At 31.5% G+C, this 19351-nt stretch overlaps 2 protein-coding genes and 1 pseudogene across 2 annotated transcripts; all 3 read left to right on the forward strand.

Annotated features, from left to right (window-relative positions):
- The first annotated feature begins 672 nt into the window (after positions 1-672).
- LOC146888849 (uncharacterized) lies at positions 673-1399 on the forward strand (annotated as a pseudogene).
- A 7521-nt stretch (positions 1400-8920) lies between these two features.
- LOC114162821 (guanosine-3',5'-bis (diphosphate) 3'-pyrophosphohydrolase, putative (DUF2215)) lies at positions 8921-14486 on the forward strand. Its single transcript, XM_028046803.2, has 10 exons — positions 8921-9135; positions 9293-9506; positions 9965-10122; positions 10255-10400; positions 10511-10573; positions 10670-10762; positions 11652-11816; positions 12723-12814; positions 13311-13480; positions 13940-14486. The coding sequence occupies exons 1-10, from the start codon at positions 9033-9035 to the stop codon at positions 14254-14256; spliced, it is 1521 nt and encodes a 506-aa protein (XP_027902604.1). The 5' UTR covers positions 8921-9032; the 3' UTR covers positions 14257-14486.
- Positions 14487-15547: 1061 nt separating this feature from the next.
- On the forward strand, positions 15548-18533 carry LOC114192327 (Ribosomal protein L25/Gln-tRNA synthetase, anti-codon-binding domain-containing protein). Its single transcript, XM_028082055.2, has 3 exons — positions 15548-16058; positions 16213-16342; positions 17889-18533. Exons 1-3 carry the CDS (start codon positions 15645-15647, stop codon positions 18110-18112), a joined length of 768 nt encoding a protein of 255 aa, XP_027937856.1. The 5' UTR covers positions 15548-15644; the 3' UTR covers positions 18113-18533.
- The last annotated feature ends 818 nt before the right edge of the window (positions 18534-19351 follow it).

The following is a 19351-nucleotide window of genomic DNA, read 5'->3' on the forward strand; positions in this document are numbered from 1 at the left end:
TTGAAGTTTCTCCCTGCATGATTGGACAATCATGCTCATCAAATTTTTATATAAGAGTCCTCATTCGGTAATCCCATAGTTGGATCACGTAACTATGAAGACTCGTAAGGATCCAGGGTCTCTTGCTGTGGAAACAGAGTCCTTCACTCTATTACTTTTGGTCTTAAACTTAGTAAGCATCTTCCCTTAATGACAAGCACAATCCAATCAATTTGATAAAAACTCCAATTTCCAATGTGTCAATAAGAACCCAAAACCCCAATCCCCATTCTAAAACACGAAAAATGTTTTTGTCGCCTCAAATGTAACCAACCTTAAACACTAGTTGTTGATATTTTTTATTAATTCACTATATTGTAAATTATAAAATATAGATTGATTTGTTGCATTATATAGTTTTCCGGATGAATTATAGAGATTATCTTAATTATAGATATTGAATCATTGTTTTCAAAGATATATCTTTGCTATTTGTTATTTATTTATATATATATATATATATATATATATATATATATATATATGTGTGTGTGTGTGTGTATGTATGTATGTAGTCTTTGTAATCATATATACAAGCTTAAAACCATTTTCCATTAGAGCCCCTTTCTTTAAGTTTGACCCACCACGTTCTTACTATTTTTAAAACCATTTTGTGAAGTGTGAACCTATAAGATGTTTGATGAACTATATGCATCCAAATCGTCTAGGTCTACATCAATTCATATCATCATTCAATCTAAGAGTGCTTTCAATTATGGATTCATTCTTGGTGAAATAAATTATGACATATGGTCACAAAAAATGGAAACGCATATTGCAAAGAGGGAAAAACTCTCATATATTTGTGGAAAAGATAAGTAACCTATAGAAAAAGATCATGGTTATGATAAATGGTATGTGGAGAATTAAAAGGTGAATAGGTGGTTGTTGTTATCCATGAGGCAAACAATTATGAAGCGTTATTTACGCTTAGCCACTACGCATGAAATCCAGAGTGCATTATCTAAGGCATTTTACGATAGAAATGATGAGTTATAAATCTTTACTTTAAATCAAAAGGCCTTCACCGCCAAACAAAGTGGTAGGTCACTATGGAGAATTGATATAAATTTTCTAAGAATTAGATCATTGTGATAAGGTAGTCATGAAAGATCTTGAAGATGTTACAACTTATATAAAATTTGTTGGACGACTAAGGGTGCATATATTTCTTATTGGACTAGATGGTGAGTTTGAACAAATCTGTGGATAGATTTTATGCAAAGAACCTGATGGCACACCCTTAGCTAAGGATCTAATCATAAGAAGCATGGCTAAGCAAATTCAAGAAGAGTTAGCAACATCTAGTCAAGGTGAAGCTAAACTCATTTTCACTTGGGCCATCATTGAGCATTTTTAGACCTTGTATTAAGGGTTATGTAGTGTAGGTTTTCCTTTAAAGGCCTTGTATTAAGGGCCCTGTAGTGTAGGGTTTTAAAAACAATCTTGCTTAAGTAGGGAACATCATATGCACCTAGCTTAAGCAACTCTTTGATGTTTACTTATGTTAATCAAGCTAGCTTAGGAAAAGCATCCCACATGTACCACATGGCAAGCTATTTAATGGAGAGTTCTCTTATAAAGGTAGTGGCCATGTGTCATTGTCCTATTGAAGAAGCTTTTCATAAAGTAGCTTTCCACATGACAACACATGAGTGGTTTGTTTTGTGAGAGTGAGGATTGTCACATGTCAAACTCTCCTCCACCAAGATAGCATTTTTAGGGTTTTGGTGCATGTTAGCATTTTAGGGTTTGAACCATTTTGGAAACACCTTACTCTATAAATAGAGGTGTCCCCCCATGTATTTGGCACTTTGAGAATGATAATGTTATGCTGCCAAAATTATTTTTGAGCCATACTTCTTAGTCACTTGCTAGAGCATCCCAAGAGGTCCCTCTAACATCCATTTCTCTAGAGTTGGCCTAACCTCTCTTAGAGCTTCACAAACAATCTTCATCCCACCATTAAATCACCAAAATCGAGATCCATTTTATCTCAACACCAAGCTTCCGCGAATCCACATCCACCATAGTCACCATTTCAAGCTTTGGCCCAATCTAGCTTGAGGAGGAGTCTATCAGAACCTATCCCAGGTTCGAAGAATTCTTATGCATTAATTCATCGAGAGACAATAAGTCGAGTAAATTTGAAAGGTGAATTTGAAAGCCTTGATAACACAACAATGATAGTTCGAAATCGAAATTGGCAAGGTCAAATAAAAGGAAATCACCCTAAAGCCAACTCAAATACAAATAAGTCTAAGTTTAAATTCACTTACTGCAATCAACAAGGACACATTAAAAGTTGTTGTATTGAACTTAACGGATACCCATAACAGTGGGATCATAGTCGAGATCAATGAAGAAAAAATTTCACGGCAGCAGCAACCAAGGCAAAGATCATTGATAATAGTGCATGGATAATTAATTTAGGTATTACTGATCATATGACTTTTGATTGTAGACAAGTTTCATTCATGAATCCTTCTTAGAAGAATTAATTTCCCCTACTAATTGTAACAAAACCTTTGTTATTGGAAAATGACCCTTGACTCTTACTAATAATTTAAGGTTTAATTACTCGAATGGTACCCACTTTGGTAAGGGTGTGTCAATTTGTTCCCTGCTTTAAAAAGTGTCAATTGCATCAAAACGTTTGAAAAAGTATCTCAATTAGGTCTCTTTCAAACAAAAATGAATAACATCGTTAATGACATGCCACATGTCAAATTGTGTTTTTTTTTTTTTTTTTTTTTTTTGCAAAAAAAATTATTACCATGTGTCACGTCCTTGTATGTGACATTTGACATTGTCACTGCCATGTGGTAGGGCTATGTTATGTGTCATTGTCAAATGTCATTATTTTGATTTCAATTTAGTCCACATATATGTCTTATTGATTCAATTTAGTTCATACTTATGTGTGATTCAATTTTGTCAAAATTTGTTTTAATATTTAAAATAATTTTTAATTCATTTTCTATAAGATTAAAACTGATTAAATGTAAATATTTTTACAAAATTAAGTATTAATTCGACCTAATTGAGTTGATTCGATCTCGACTGAACGTCGAGCCAATTCATCTTGGACCAAAGGTCAAGTTGATTTGATTCAGACCCAAGGTAGAGTCATAGACAAGCTGACCTGAGCTGAGGGTCAAGACGAGTTGTCCCGACACCAGGGTCAAGAATTCTTGGTAAAAGGTTGAGACGAGTTGACACCAACTAAATGTCAAGTCGATTTGGCTTTGGCCAAAGGTCGAGTTGAGTCGACCTGAGATGGTCGAGTTGAGTTGGCCGGTCTAACTTGAAGGTCAAGATGAGTCAGGTTAAAGGTCCAAACGAGTTAGTCTAAGCCGAAAGTAAATTCGAGTCAACCTTGGACAAATATTGAGATGAATTAGTTTATGTTGATTTGGCTCAAACCTCATTTAGCGTAAATTGAAAATTCTTTTGTAATTATAAAATTAAAAAAATCTCGAAGAACTTTGACAAAAAAAATAACATGAATCAAGATCAACCATAAAAGATAATCAATATTGATATATATTAATTTTAACAATGATTTGACATTTAAATAATTATTTAAAATTTGGTATATTTAAAATACTTTATCCAATAACAAAATTAATATTCATTATATTTGAATTGCCTTATTCAAATAATGCATTTGAAATATGAAAAAAATAATTAGAAATAAGATCAATTCAAACTTAATATATTTGAATATCTTACAAATGGTAAAATTATATATCGAAACACAAAGATAAGATATATTAATTAGAAAAGTATTTTAAAAATTACATCAACTCACACACTATTAGAACCTACGAAATGGTAGTTTAAAATGGATAAGTGTTTAAAAATAATGAAATTCGATTAATTTGTTATTAAATTTCTTAAGTATAAATAGAAAATCTAAAAACGGGTTTCATTAGTTATAAACACTTAATATTTCTAGAAATCGTTCCTTCAATACTCTCTGTCTTTCCTCTAAAAATCTCACGTTTGTGTTCCTCTATTTGACGATCATAGACAACTAGGGATCCCTGAGGCGAGCTCTCTGTTTCTGCCCGATCAATTTCTCAAGCAGAGTAAATTGATTTTTGGCTCTTTTCTCTGATTTAGTTTAGATTTTTATGTATGTAGAGAATTTCAAACTGCATGTGTTCTTTGAGCTTCCTTCATGTTTTTCCATTGATAAATGGTTTTAATGATGTGCTTTGATAATGTTCTTGTTGTTTCTAGGTTGAGTTGAGGACTCTGTTAGGTTGTGAAGGGATTTGATACTCTATTTGATTTGTCTATGTAGTATCACAGGTAAGAGAAGCTAATTTCTATGTCTTAATTCATGAACCTGTTAGAACTGCAGATTGTGTGATTATTTTGTGATTGATTGAGGTATATGAGATGTGGTATTGTTTGTGATGTGTGAAAGTTGTGGATGTTAGAATGAAGTTGTTTGAAAATGTTGAAATCTTGTATTGCAATTGGAGTTATATGGTATGGATGTCTGGTATAAATTTGAGTGTGATGTATGTTGGGTATCTGTGAAGTTTATGAGGAAAGTTTAGAAATGCTTTAGGAATGTAAAATTTTGCAAAATTCAAATTTTGTAGAATTATGCAGACCCACTAGGCGAGTCTTTACTCGTTGGACGAGCTTCACATAAGGAAGTCACTGATTCAAAATTCACTGGGTGACCATTTGCTCGCTGGGCGAATTTCACGTTAGGGATTCTCTAGTTTGGAGGTCGTTGGGCAAGCATTTACTTGCTAGGCGATTAAATTGAATAATTTTCCTCTGGATCTCTAGTGACATACTCGTTGGGCGAGCAACCTGTCGCTAAGCAAAAATGTACTCTTCGCCCAACAAGATGATATGTTTGTTGAGCGAGTGTATGGATACCTATTTTGAATTTTGGTTGATTTTAAATTGAGAAGTTTTGCAATTCTGTGTGATTGTTTAGTATTTTATATGAGAATTAGATGTATTAATACTAATTCAAGAAGAATTAGTTACGAACTGTCGTACTGTATGTATTGAAGTGAGGATTGTCTTGACAATTATCCCAATGCTCTAATAACCATTCAAATTCTCAAATAGAGAGGAATGAGGTATGTGGTGAGAAGAGTAGAAGGTCCTAGTCTAGGGTTTTTTTCTTGACCAAAGGTGTTAACAAACTAACCTTGTGTGTGGTAGAGTTTTACTCTTTATTTGTTGCTCTGCAGAGTATGAGATGCCACTACAAGTGCACAACTATCTGAATCCAACCTCAGTGCATGTATATGGATAAATTGAGTCTTAGTTTTATATAGTTGCATGTAAATAACTAATTGTTTGGGTATGATTTATGTTGTTACATTATGAATTGAGTTAATTCTTTAAAAATTCATTAGCTTACCATTCTTTTGTATTTGTTGTTTTGGTGTCTCTTTCTCTTTTGCTATGTTCACTTGATTGATGTGAGTAGTTGAAGATTCTACTGTTGGTTCAATGCAAGAAGGTAGAAGAGATGTTGTAGAGTAGTTGTATCTAGATAATTTATATAAGAATTATGACTTCTTTTGAAAACTCTTAGGCAATTTTGTATATAAAATTGTATTTCAGTTTATTTGACTTTGTGGAATGACTGTAATATGGTATTTATATGTTTAAGTTTTATGATGTAAACTATCAGATATGAAATATTTTGTTGGATGGTTTGGACTTTTAAATGAGATGTTACATCCACCGAGTAAAACCTCTCCGCATTTTTTAAAATCTATCTAAGATATTGTAGTTTGTAAAATCTTAGAATAAATACAACGTCTAAATAACCTTCTCAAATAAATACATAAGATAGTTACTTGAAAAAAACAATTAAGAAAATACTTGAGATTTTACTAAAATGACTTCAAAAAGATAATTAAGTAAAAAATAGGTATAATTATTGATTTGGTACCCCAACTTTTTGGTTAAGTTCAATTTGGTACCCATACTTTTAGTTTGTTCAATTTAGTACCCCAATAATCTAAAGAGATTTAATTTGGTCCTCTCTGTTAAGTTGAAGCAAACATCGTGATCGTACATAACACGTGTCAAGCCATTAATTTTTTAATTTTTTTTAATTTTTTTTTAAAAAATTACTTTTTAATTTTTTTTTTAAATTTTTTTTTTCAAAAAAATTAAAAACTGCCATGTGTCAGTTTATCATCGTGTCACGTGGCAGCTTACAATCATGACATGTGACAATTGTAATAGTTGTTTCCAATTTAGTACCCCAATTTAAATTTTTAGTTCAATTTAATAACCAAATTTTTTAAAATGATCAAATTTCGTCATCTCCAATTTGAGACCAAATTAGTAAATAAGCTTAATTACAACTTATATAAACATGTTACAATAACTTTTTCTAATATATACATCAAATCATTTCACCTAAATACTTAAATTATTTTATTTTTTACATTTCAACCTTTGTAATTTTTTACACATGAAATTTTTTACACAATTCTTTTTTATACTTGTAAAAAATAAAATAATTTGGATATTTAAGTGTAGTGATTTGATATATAAATTCAAAACAACTTTTTTAACATGTATATATAAGTTATAATTAAACTTAGTTACTAATTTGTTTTAAATTTGAACGGACGAAATTGGAACATTTTAAAAAATTGGAGTACTAAATTGAACAAAAAATTTAAATTGGGATACTAAATTGAAAACAACTATTACCACCTAAATACTTAAATTATTTCATTTTTTACATTTTAACCTTTGTAATTTTTTACACATGAAATTTTTTACACTTGTAAAAAATAAAATAATTTGAATATTTAAGTTTAGTGATTTGATATGTAAATTCAAAACAATTATTTTAACATGTATATATAAGTTATAATTAAACTTAGTTACTAATTTGTTTTAAATTGGAACGGACGAAATTGGAACATTTTAAAAAATTTGAGTATTAAATTGAACTAAAAATTTAAATTGGGGTACTAAATTGAAAACAACTATTACCACTGCCACGTATCATGATTGTAAGCTGTCACGTGGCACGATGATAAACTGACACGTGGCAGTTTTTAAAATTTTTTATTTTTTTTAAATAATAAAAAAAATAAAATAAAAAAAATAAAAATTTCATAACTTGACACGTGTCCTATACGGACACGATGTTAACTCCAACTTAACGGAGATGACCAAATTGAATCTCTTTAGATAATTAGGGTACTATTGAATATCAAATTGAACTTAATCAAAAAGTTGAGATACCAAATCAGTAATTATACCTAAAAAATATTTTTGGTAGAATTTGTAAGTTTAGAAGAATTAGATGAACCATTGATGGTTGAAGTAAATTAATATAGAATTATTATATATATATATATATATATATATATTTTATTTTTTAAAATTATTTCAAATATTTAAAGAAAAAAAGTCTTATAAGTTAAAAATGTTTTTTGGAAGCTTCTTTTTGATGGAGACATTTTAGTTTTAATAATTTTATACCGTAAAAAATCTCCCGGCCACGCAATGTCTCTATTTCCCTCCAAAATGTTTTATCCCATAAGCAAAGTAAAATCACCAATATTCAAACTGCACACTAAAAAAGTATAAATATACCACTTGTCTGAATCAATATTACTGTTTTATTTACTTTAATTACATTAAATAATATATTTCATTGTTAATGTTAAACTAACTATAAATAATATGAATACTATTTTAATGAACTAAAACTAGATTTAAACTTTAAATAATTTTTATAATATTTAAAGATTGATCGTCATATCTACATGAATTAAAAATATATTTAAATTTAAATAATTTTTATAATAATTAAAAATAGACTGTCATATTTACATGAATTAAAAATATACTTAAACTTTAAATAATTACACCTTATTAATATGACGTCCCTTCATCACTCCAAAGTAGCACAGCTCTCCAGTAATTTTATTATTGACTCTTTCTACCAAAAGGTCACATTTTCAAAGAATTTTCTTCTTGTTTTAATTGTTTAAATCAATTTTAATTTTTTATATGATTCATGCTATTATCCGATCTTCAATTCATAGGTACATATTATATGATATAAAAAATTATAAATATTTTACTACAATTAAATAAATTTATTATATTTCTTAATTTTCATAAAAATAGCTTACAAAGAAAGGAGATAGTAATTTTCTGTGCAATGAGTATAATTTTGAATGTTTGTAGCTGTATAGTACCTCAACGTTACGTATCCTCTACGCATTTCCAAAATCAGTCCCCGCGTAAGCAAAAACCATTGTTGCCTCAAAACAACGCAACGCTGTAAAAAATCAATTCTTTTCTCTAATTAATATATATATATATATATATATATATATAATTTATTCTTAGGTGTTAATAAAAGTAATTAATTCGACTGATTTCAGTATTTAAAAATAAAATTTATAGTTTAACAAATTTAATAATTTATATTCGTAATATTTAATAAAAATTATAAATCACACATAACCATCATTGTCTCATAAGATACTAATTAATATCTATAACAATATATAAAGAGGATTCTCTCTTTTGTGTCCACATTTCATAATACCAAATATACCCTTTACAATATTATTATTTATTAATTTTTTAAAATTAATAATTATTTTTATCTATTTTTTATAAAATTGTTTATCTTTTTTTTATTCATCAACAATTATTCTCTCTATTTATTTCATTTTATTTTTAATAAATATACATTTATTTTATATATTAACTTAATAACATTATACTATTATCATCTACTAATATAATATCATTCATATTTAAAAAATACACACAGGCGCGATAGCGCCTGTGTTTACACTAGTATATCTTAATGTATTTGATATATAAGCAGAATGAACGAGACCCAAATCTATGAAACCATGTCTTGTGACTTAACAGCAGAGGAAGCAGAAATCGAATAGCAAAGAGCGCGGTGCGGAGCGTCTTGCTTCAGAGGCTCCAATCACATATCTATGGGATCTTTCCACTCTTCCCTCTGTTTTCTTCTTTTCTTTTTCTTTTTCTTCTTCTCTTCTTCACTCTCGGATCCCCACAATAACCCTCTCACACTCAAAGGTCAGAACCACCCTCTCTCAAACACCATTTTCATAAACACAGTGATACTTCCTAGGGTTTCTTCGGTCCCTTTCAAATTCCACTGCAAAACCTTCGTTTTTTGAATTCTTAGCTTCCTTTTCCAAATGCCGGTTCTTACTGGTTGTCATTACTGCAGGTGTGGATGTTGAAAAGCCGGTTTTGGAGTTTTCACCTTCCGTGCTTTCGGGTTCTCGAGGTGCTAAAGACGCTTTGCGATGCGAGCGTGTTCGAGTTTCCGGCCTCTCGAGAGTGAAACTTGGGAGCTTTGCTAATTCGTTTCATGTTACTTTGGCTCCCTCCGCTTCGATTCCGGAAAAGTTGCATGGCAAAATTCAGGTTTGTTTTCACAGGTAAGAACAAAAAATGGAGTTGAGGATTGTTTATTTATTTATTGGCTGCTTGATTGTATTTTCTATCCTATACTTCGTCAATTTTGCGAATTTCGTCCCATCATTTATCCTGGTACTCTAATTTGGTACACAATATCTTTGTCGTGACAGTGCAAACTAGTGTCGTGTCATGTATCAATATTTCTTTAATTATTGGATGTCGTGTTATAGGTCAATCACAATTGAATTATTAGAATACTTGGAGGATTAAATACACAAAAAAATGGGGAGGCGAAATTCATGAGATCGTGAATAGGGGAGGAAAATGCAATTATACCTTGTTTTTTTTTTTTTTTTTTTTTTTTTTTTTTGTTGTCGCTGTATCTACTTCGCTCAAGTGCACGTTTGGCACGTACACTGTCGGTATTATTGTTTCAGCTAATCTATGGAGGTTCCCATTTCTAATTTACTATGTTCAGGAATAATACGCTTGGGTGGTGTCAATGTGAGAAAGATGAGTGGAGGAGTGTACAGAAAGGGGTCTGGAATGCTGTTATGTCACCATTTGAAACTAGATATGTTGATGTGAAGATCAATGGAGAAATATTGGATTCGGTTACGGTTGCTCTTGAAGAAGGTTAGTTTGTTCCACCTTAAAAACTTGGGCAGGTGGGGATAGGGGGATTGTTCTTTTGTTGTGTCTTCTCTTTGTGATTTTTTTGTTATACTTTTGGTGCTAATTTTTGTATGTTTTTAAAATATGTTGCAGATTTTCAGCAATGGCGCCTGGTTTGTCTTGCAGTGGGATTGATACTGCTGTTGTTGGCTCCAATTGTTAGCAGTTGGGTTCCGTTTTATTATAGCACTTCGATGGCTATAGGGATCTTTCTTGTCATTATTATCCTTCTTTTTCAGGTATCTAATTATATAAATTACTCTCGTATCATATTTGAATTCCATTTTATGCTTCCAAATTTTCCTCGATTGTTTGACATGTTTTTAACTAATTTCTTATTATAATGTAGGGCATGAAATTAATGCCGACTGGAAGGAAAAATATCTTTTACCTTACCATCTACGGATCAGTGGTGAGTTTGATTTTATTTCTGACCATTGTTCACTTGCAGATTTTCATGTTTCATGGCAAAATTATTGGTCTTGACATTATTACCTGTGTTGTTCAGGTTGGAGCTGGATCATTCCTTTTGCACCAATTCTCTTTGATCTTAAATTCTATTTTTCAGAGTCTTGGGATGAGTGAAGAGATGTACAATCCAGTAAGTATACTAGTCCATTTCTACTTTATATAAATCGGTGCATTAGACAATACATCTTGAAAACTAACCACTACTTTGTAGTCTTTATTTCTGATCCTTTTTGTTACATTTTTTTTCTCATACCTACACGTATATTTCTAATGAATGATAAGCTAACATTTTGGAACTCATTTGAAACATTATGTTTTCACTTTCATTGAATAATTCTTTTAAATATTTCCAGACTTTGTTTCTGATCTTTACAATATGTTGTGCTATCTTTTTTGTCCATTTAGAATAACTTTTGGTACATTTTTATTTCTCTTTCGCTTAGCTAAAAAAGCTTTTGGTCAACAGAAAATAGCTACTAAAGAGGTGGCAATGGCTTTGTCTTTTCCAGTATAGTAATTTGGTTTTCTGAGACTATATAATCATTTTTATATATCCTTGTTGCCCTGGTGTGCGAACCATCAATCACCAAACACTAATGGTTAGTCCCTGATCTGTAGTTACTCACTTCCCCTTTACCTCTCCCTTTTCACACACTCTCTCCCCCATTTGGCGGCATAATATTTAATGATTTATGGAATGCTAGCCAGCTTTGCTTGTCTGTTGGACATATATTATCAACTGTTGGCCATATTTTTAGTGATTGCATGTTTATCAAACATCTTCAAACATTAATGGTTAGTCCCTGATCTGTAGTTACTCACTTCCTCTTTACCTATCCCTTTTCACACACTCTCTTCCCCTTTTTGGCGGCATAGTTTTTAATGATTTATGGAATGCTAGCCGGGTTTGCTTGTCTGTTGGACATGTATTATCAAATGTTGGTCATAATTTTAGTGATTGCCTGTTTATCAAACATCTTCAATTTTCTCGTTAACTAATTTCCCTTGATGCTTTTCAGGTTGCTATTTTTGTAATACTGGGCATCATATTAGCTGGAGCTGCTTTAGGCTACTGGATTGTTAGGAGGTTTGTAATTTCAAAAGAAGATGGTAGTGTGGATGCTGGGGTTGCTCAGTTTGTGAAATGGGCAATGCGCATTATTGGAACCACTTTCATTTTACAGGTCTGCATCAAGTATTATCATTTTTGCTTTTAATATTTTAAAATATATTTTAAAGGAGTCATAGTTTGGTATACTTTAAATTTACAGCATATATTAAGCTTGGCAAATGAATAAGATATACAATATTTGGCTTCTGGAATAGTTTTATATGTTCATTCAGGTAGAATACAGGTTTGCATCAAGTATTCTAATTTTTGCTTTTTATCTTTGAAAATAGCTTTTAAAGGAGTCATAGTTTGGTATACTCTAAATTTACAACATAAATTAAGCTTAACAAATCAATAAAAGATACAATATTTGACTTTTGGAATAATTTTATATGTTCATTCAGGTAGAATACAGTTAAAGTTTCAAAATATTTTAAGTAAAAACAGATAAAATATAAGAAAATTGAATATATAATATAAACTGCAAAATGGTCTGCTTCTTTTGGATTTAAAAGTAAAGGAAATATAGTAGTTAATGAGTATTTTGACAACCGAACAGTGAAAATAAGTTACACATAATGCACACACACACATACACACTCTCATATATATATATATATATACACACACACACACACACATACAGAGAGAGAGAATATTTATCATTAATTTTAAAATTTCTGCAATGATAAGTTTTAAAATAAAAATAGTGTAGACTATATATAGATTGTTAACTTTTGTGTTTGTGGCATATTTTGGAAACAATGCCACTGCTTTCACCTGATTTGCACACTAAATTCTGTTGAATGCATGACTACTTCAGATTGCGATGAGATGGTTATATTTATCTGTGTTAAAATTTAACTTATTTTTAATTAAAACCCTCTTGTAGTGTGATATTTCACCATTTTGGTTGGCCACATACTCTGACGGATAATGTTCATTTCCCTGTTTATTCTAATTTTCATTTCTCTTTCAGAGCACTCTTGATCCTCTTCTATCTATTGGAGCTTTGATCTCTTGCGGAATTGTTTGCAAACTTTTTTCTGCCACAAAATGGCTTCATGGATGGTAAGTATGACTTCTCTTTCTGCTTTATTTTTTTTTATTGATGTAGAATATTGTCTGCTGGACATGTTGGCCATATTTGCATGATTCGCCTTTCACTTTCAAAAAGCAAGGGAGTTTTTGTATGTTCTGCTTTTGATTGGTCATGGTAGTTTTGTCCGAGGAACATTAGATTAGAGGATTGTCACAATTCTGACCATTTGTTAATAAGGCATTTTGGATGTTTTCATGCATTTTTTTATATTTTGCTTTTGAAGAATTTAATAGAATTTAATCATCTTGTTGGAAATGATCACTGATTAAAAGGTTGAACATTGTAGAGGTCTTAGATTCAAGATTCATTAGTGTCTATTGAACCAACAAAAGGAACAAGGAGAAAGTGGGATCTATCAACATATACTGGACTTATTTTACTTGCATCTTTTTTTCCTGTCATTGATAACAAGTTGAAAGCTTTCAAGCTTTTCACTTCTATGTATGCTTTTACGATTTCATGTAGGTATGAAACTTCAGGATATGATGACTATTCCCTGCAACGGGTGAAAGGAAGACGAGGTCGTGCAGAATTCCTTAGCAAGTCAACCCCTAAAGGAAAACTTTGGAGTAGCCCTAAAAGAAAAATGTGGGATAGCCCTAGAAGTTTGGCATGGACTGACTCTCCCGTGAGAGGTATTGTTTCTTGTTGCAGTCTTCTTGTATGTGTGATTGCTACATATTGTCCAATCTTTTGAATTTTTTTTATCTACTTCCGAATATTTTGGAAATTTCTTGCACTTAGTTGTTTGTGAAGATGATCTTTAAGTTATATGTTGGAAATTTCCTTTTTCTTTTTCACATTCAGTTATTTCTTTTTTGGAATGATTTAAACAAATACCACAAAATAAGTCAGTGCTGGATTATTTATTTCCATTTTCAGCATTGAGTTGTGTTTTCAAATTGGCCCTCAGTCTAAATTCCAAAAGAACGAACATACTTTGCTTGCTTATAATTTTTGTGTACTTTTTTTTGGCAAATTTTTATTATGAATTTTGGTGGGTACTATTATTCAAAGACCTGAGTGTCTGGATATATATTTTGGTTAGAACAAAAATGGTGTGAATATGTTATTTGATTCATTGTCTACTGCAGGCGTTGTAACACCATCTTCTGGGATTTCATCACAATCTCCTGGGATTCATACGGGGCGGGATTATTATTCAACCTTTCACAAGACCCGGAACAGAAAGAAGTTCACAAAGCAAGAGTGGGATGAGTTCACAAGAGAATCCACTAAGCAGGCTCTAGCAGAATGGGCTGCCTCTCCCGAATTCACTGATTGGATTGTTGAACATGCAGACAGGATCAAAGTCCTTCCAAGTGAGAGCTCAGACGAGACAATGGGAAGTGAATCGGATTCAACGGATGTAGGAAGTGGTAGTGGATTTCGACTTTTTAACTGGCAGTGACTGGAGAATGGATTATAATGTACTAACCAGCAGAAATAGGGAGTTAGGGAGCAATGACAATAGTTGATCTAGGTAGGAATTTAGGGTTCTTTGCTGACCAGCGCAACACCGTAGATAGTTTTATCAGTTTGCCTGGATTTTTCAAACTGCAAAGCCTGGGCAATCTTACTAAATTTACTGTCATTGCTTATTATTTTTTTTGCCATTATTTTATTGTTTTTCTTATGTTATTTTTGTTGTAATGTTTTTTTAATTCTTAGTTCATTGTAATGTGCTTTTTATTCTGAGTTTGTAGTAGTTTGCAATGTGTAATGTGTTAAGTACTTGAACAAATTTTATATTTCCCCTTTCCTATTTATAGTAAACGTCACAATCAAAAAGTCATAAGCAAGTTCTTATTTTATAAAGAAATTCAATATACTTAAGTAAAATGTACTGGTAAATGAATTCTTGGATAGTTTTAGACTTTTAATAGACTGGTATTGATATGGTATAATGTTCACAATTTTTTTTCACATTACTAACTTTATGCTTGGAATATTTATAATTGACGAGTTACGAAGTAGTACAGTGTATTTAATTTTCTAATCCCAGTAAATATTCTGTAATCACACATTAAATTTATGTAAATTTAAATAACATAAGAAAAATATATAACTTTTAAGGAATGTGGAACGTATGTTTTAAGACTAAAAAGATGAAAACAATTACAATGAAAATGTACATAATTGATTTACAGAAATTTATGTTTAAAACTAAAGATGGAAAAAAAAAATATATATCATGTATTGTTTATCCACAGAAAAGTTAATTATAAGTTTAACTTTTGAATTTGAAGTTGTGCATTCATATTTTATGCATGGTGAAAAGTTGTATAAATGCAAAGCGAAATGTACTTTTTAAACTTGTTTTCACGAACAGACATTTAATAGAAACTAATTTATAGCATTAATCATTATTTTTTAAAAGTTAACATAATTTTAAATGACATGTAAGATTATAAACTCATGCTATCATGTTAGAAATTAAATCTTACATGATTCAAATATTAGGGTGCCAGTTTTCATATTTTGAGATTCATTTTGAAAACAAAATAATCTTATGCTAGTCCTGCAAGTAACCAAATCTAATCTATCATTTATTTTTATTTTTTTCTGAGTAAATTAACGGTCATTAATTAAGTTGGACTATATTTTGTTTTACAAGTATATTTAAGAAAAAAAAATGGTTAGTATTAGATTTGAGATCACGTGTATGTCACGCGAGGAGCACCACATTTGGTTCAGGTGCTAGCTAGTGAGTGAATCACCAAGAGAGGCACCGCAGCCACTTCGCGTCACAACCCAAAACAAAACCCTTCTAAACCCTTTATTCCTTCACTCCAAACTATGTATCTACCCCGCCACATCTTCACCAAACTTTCCCCGCACCGCCGCCACTTCTCCCAATCCGCGGCCGCTGCCGTCCTCCACCTGCCGGAGCCGCTCACGTACCTCGACGGCTTTCCTCGCCCGGATCCCAAGCACGATGAGACGATCTTCGCCGTTCCCCGCGCGGACTCCGGGAAGAACATTTCGGCGAAGGAGCGACGCGTCGGGCGCGTGCCGAGCATTATCTTCGAGCAGGAAGATGGCCAGCACGGCGGAAACAAACGCCTCATCTCCGTCCGCACCGACCAGATCAGAAAACTCGTCAACCACCTCGGCCGGTCCTTCTTCCTCTCCCGCCTCTTTCACCTAGAAGTCCGCACGCAGTTCGACTCTGATGACGTCGTTGAGAGCGTTCGCGTCTTGCCTCGCAATGTTCTCTCTCTCTCTCTCTCTAATTGTATTATATTCATCGTTTTTATTTGATAACTGATCCTCTACTTCTGAATTTATGATTGTGAATTTCCTCATACAATGAGTGGCGTTAAATTTGATTATGGTTTGTATTGAACATTTGAGAATTTCGCAGATTCATTTGAAAGCTGGCACAGACGCGCCGTTGAATGTGACCTTTATAAGGGCTCCGTCGCACGCCTTGTTGAAAGTTGATGTTCCTCTCGTCTTCAGAGGAGATGATGTATCGCCTGGACTCAAGAAAGGTTAGCTCTATGTGGATAATTTTTTGTGGTATTAATTAAAAACGTAAAATTAATTTAGATTCTCCTATTAGTTGAAGTTTTTTCCATCTCACTTCTCGTGACCTGCATAAGTTGATTTTATCTTAGAGAAAAACTTGAATTTATTTTATCTTACTTTTGCTTTTCATAACTGCTTACAGAAAACTTTACCAAAATATGGGGAACTTTATGATTTTCACATACAGTTTGAATCGCCTCTTAATAATTTTATCAACTTTTTTATTGTATTGTAAATTATTCTGCTTGAATTGTCTATACTGTATCATAAATTTTTTAGGCCAGGAGAGAAGCTTGAGTTGATGGTAAAGTTTCATAGTTTATTTGTAAACCTAATTATCATGGCCAAACTCTATCTATTTGGCTGGAAAATCTGTAGCATTGGATATTTTGAATTTAATTGTAGTAGGCTTCATGCTAAGTGGTGAATGTGATAGACTTTTTTCGTTATAATTTTGAGTTCTGATGTCTCTTCATGTGGCATGTATACCAAAAGTGTGGCTAAGTGCTGTGGAACATGGATAATCTTTTTGCTTATGGTAGTTGGTATTGGTAAATAAATATGTCTTAAGGCTTAGTTTTATTATGGTCAAGTAAGTGTAAGAGGCTCCTACGATTGTAAGGTCTGAATGGAGAGGCTGTTTTTGTTATTGTAACCATTAAAGCAATGCCTACTAGTTGATTAGGTATCATGTAACCCTACTTTTATTGATTTAGTGCTCTTTATGAAGAATAACCTCCTATAACAAGCCTGTTTTTGAAGCTTATCCTTTATAATGTCTGCGTAGGGTAAACTGGATGCTTTTTTACATAATTTTATTATTTGTAGTGTGTGCTATTTTAATCTGACTGATAGTTGCTTATATATGGGCATTTGATATTTTATCATGTATTGTTTGTAGTCCGAGTGATCTTGAATTCATCTTGAGCAAGTTTATGAGTATACTACTAGATCGTCTAATTATGCGTCTGTTTTTATTTTTTTATTTTTTTCTGTTCTTGTTCTCCTTTATTATAATTCAATTGAGTTGTTTTCTTAATAATATGCTGTTTCTGCCTTGTAAGTTGTAGTCAACTGTTGTATACTTGGATAAATGTTTACTCACTCAGATCAAGAACAATTTGGATCCTCCGGGAAATTGTAATTTATGAGTATTTATTAAATTTTTTTGAAGAAATACTGGAAAGACCGGCTCAGAATATGATTTGGAGACTCGCAGGATACTTGTTTAACTTGTAGATTTGAAAAATGAGAGTTGACTTAGTCTATTGTCTTATCAAAGTGCCTGATGTTGATAGTTATTATTAGAATGGTAGAACATCAGTTCGCTCAAATGATTCAAATGTAAGATTTGTTTATGCAAAGCGAATGGTTCGTGATTCATTATTCGACATTTTTTCCTTATTGCTTGACACCTACTTGTCAAAACATTTTGTTTAGTTCGTTGTTGTGTTGCGTGTATGATGTTTTACTTTGTTGAATATTTTAATCACTTTACAAATTTGGCAGGTGCTTCTTTGAATACCGTGAAAAGGACCGTTAAGTACTTGTGCCCTGCTGACATTATTCCCCCATATATTGACGTGGATTTAAGTGAGTTGGATGTGGGCCAGAAAATAGTAATGGGAGATCTCAAAGTTCACCCTGCTTTAAAACTTCTTCAGCCAAAAGATGAAGCTGTTTGTAAAATTATGGGCCAAAGAGTTTCTGAAATACAAAAGAAATCTAAGTAACTGCCTTTTGTATCTTTGGGGCTAACGCTGCTGCACTGAAGCATTTTATAGCTAGCATGTATGATTCATTATGTTTTTATTAGTTGATTCTTGGCAGCAGTGGGGGACACGGATGTAGAATTCCAACGTTAGCCTTTTGTCAGGTTCCTTTTCTTACAGTTTCTCCCATATTTCAAATCTTTGTTTCTGCCGTTTCTTTTGGCAAAAATGAATACCTAGGGGATGAGAATAGCAAGCGATGAGTTTATGTATGCAATATCAATTAGTCTTTTTTGAGTTATTGAGAGCAAGCAGAGAGGGTTACTACCACTGATGTCCTCATGTCCTTGATAATAATACTTCACACCGCCTGTGTAGAACTCCAATTTGACTGTTAAGGTATCTGACAGGTAATTTATAAATTTGTATAATGTTTGTCACAGTACTAGTTTACATTTTTCGTCCATGATCTAAAAATTGAGCTTTTAGATCAATAGTTCCAAATGATTTGAAAATCGGTTGCTGCAAAGTGTCTTGTTTACAAAATCAGTGTAAACTCGCACTCAAAGATTCCTACCTGTGAAAGTAGTTTTCTATGGTAACTCTAGTTGGTGCAAAAATCTATAGATGTCTAGTAAGTCGAAACAATTCTCTATGAGCCTAATGTAATACTTCATATGTTTTCAGGATAAAGTTATTTATTCTAGTGTCGTAACAAAGAATGTGAGCAGAAACAAACTTGTCCTAACATTAATTTAGTCATTATTTGATTGTAAACATAGTTCTGATCAATGTATATAAATAATTGTTGATATTAACTGAAGTAATTTTAGCTGATGTTGATAACTTTTTTTTGTTAATATCGATTGAAAAAATCTTGTTGAACTTTGATAACAAATAATACAAATTAAAATAAATTTAAGATATTATTAATGTTGATATTTTTAAATTATTAATAATTATTTGATATTTAAATAATTTTTAATATTTGATGATAATTGAAATATTTTATTTAAATAAAAGAAATTTAACTTTAATAAATTGGAATTATTTTATTTAAATGAAATTATTTTAAAAAATAAACAATTTTAAATTAGATTAATTCAAATTGTTTTTTTGTTTTGCTTTTACTATTTTCAATATTTTTAAACCCATCACAAGGTTATGCATAAATTATGTAAATTTCAATTTAGGTCAAGTATTTATGTTTGACACATATTCGTAGTCGGTATTTTAGGATATTCTATTGATACTTATTAA

The sequence above is a fragment of the Vigna unguiculata genome, chromosome 1 (assembly GCF_037176805.1).
Source record: "Vigna unguiculata cultivar grain cowpea cultivar isolate G323 ecotype 2 chromosome 1, ASM3717680v1, whole genome shotgun sequence".
In the NCBI taxonomy this organism is placed as follows: Eukaryota; Viridiplantae; Streptophyta; class Magnoliopsida; order Fabales; family Fabaceae; genus Vigna; species Vigna unguiculata.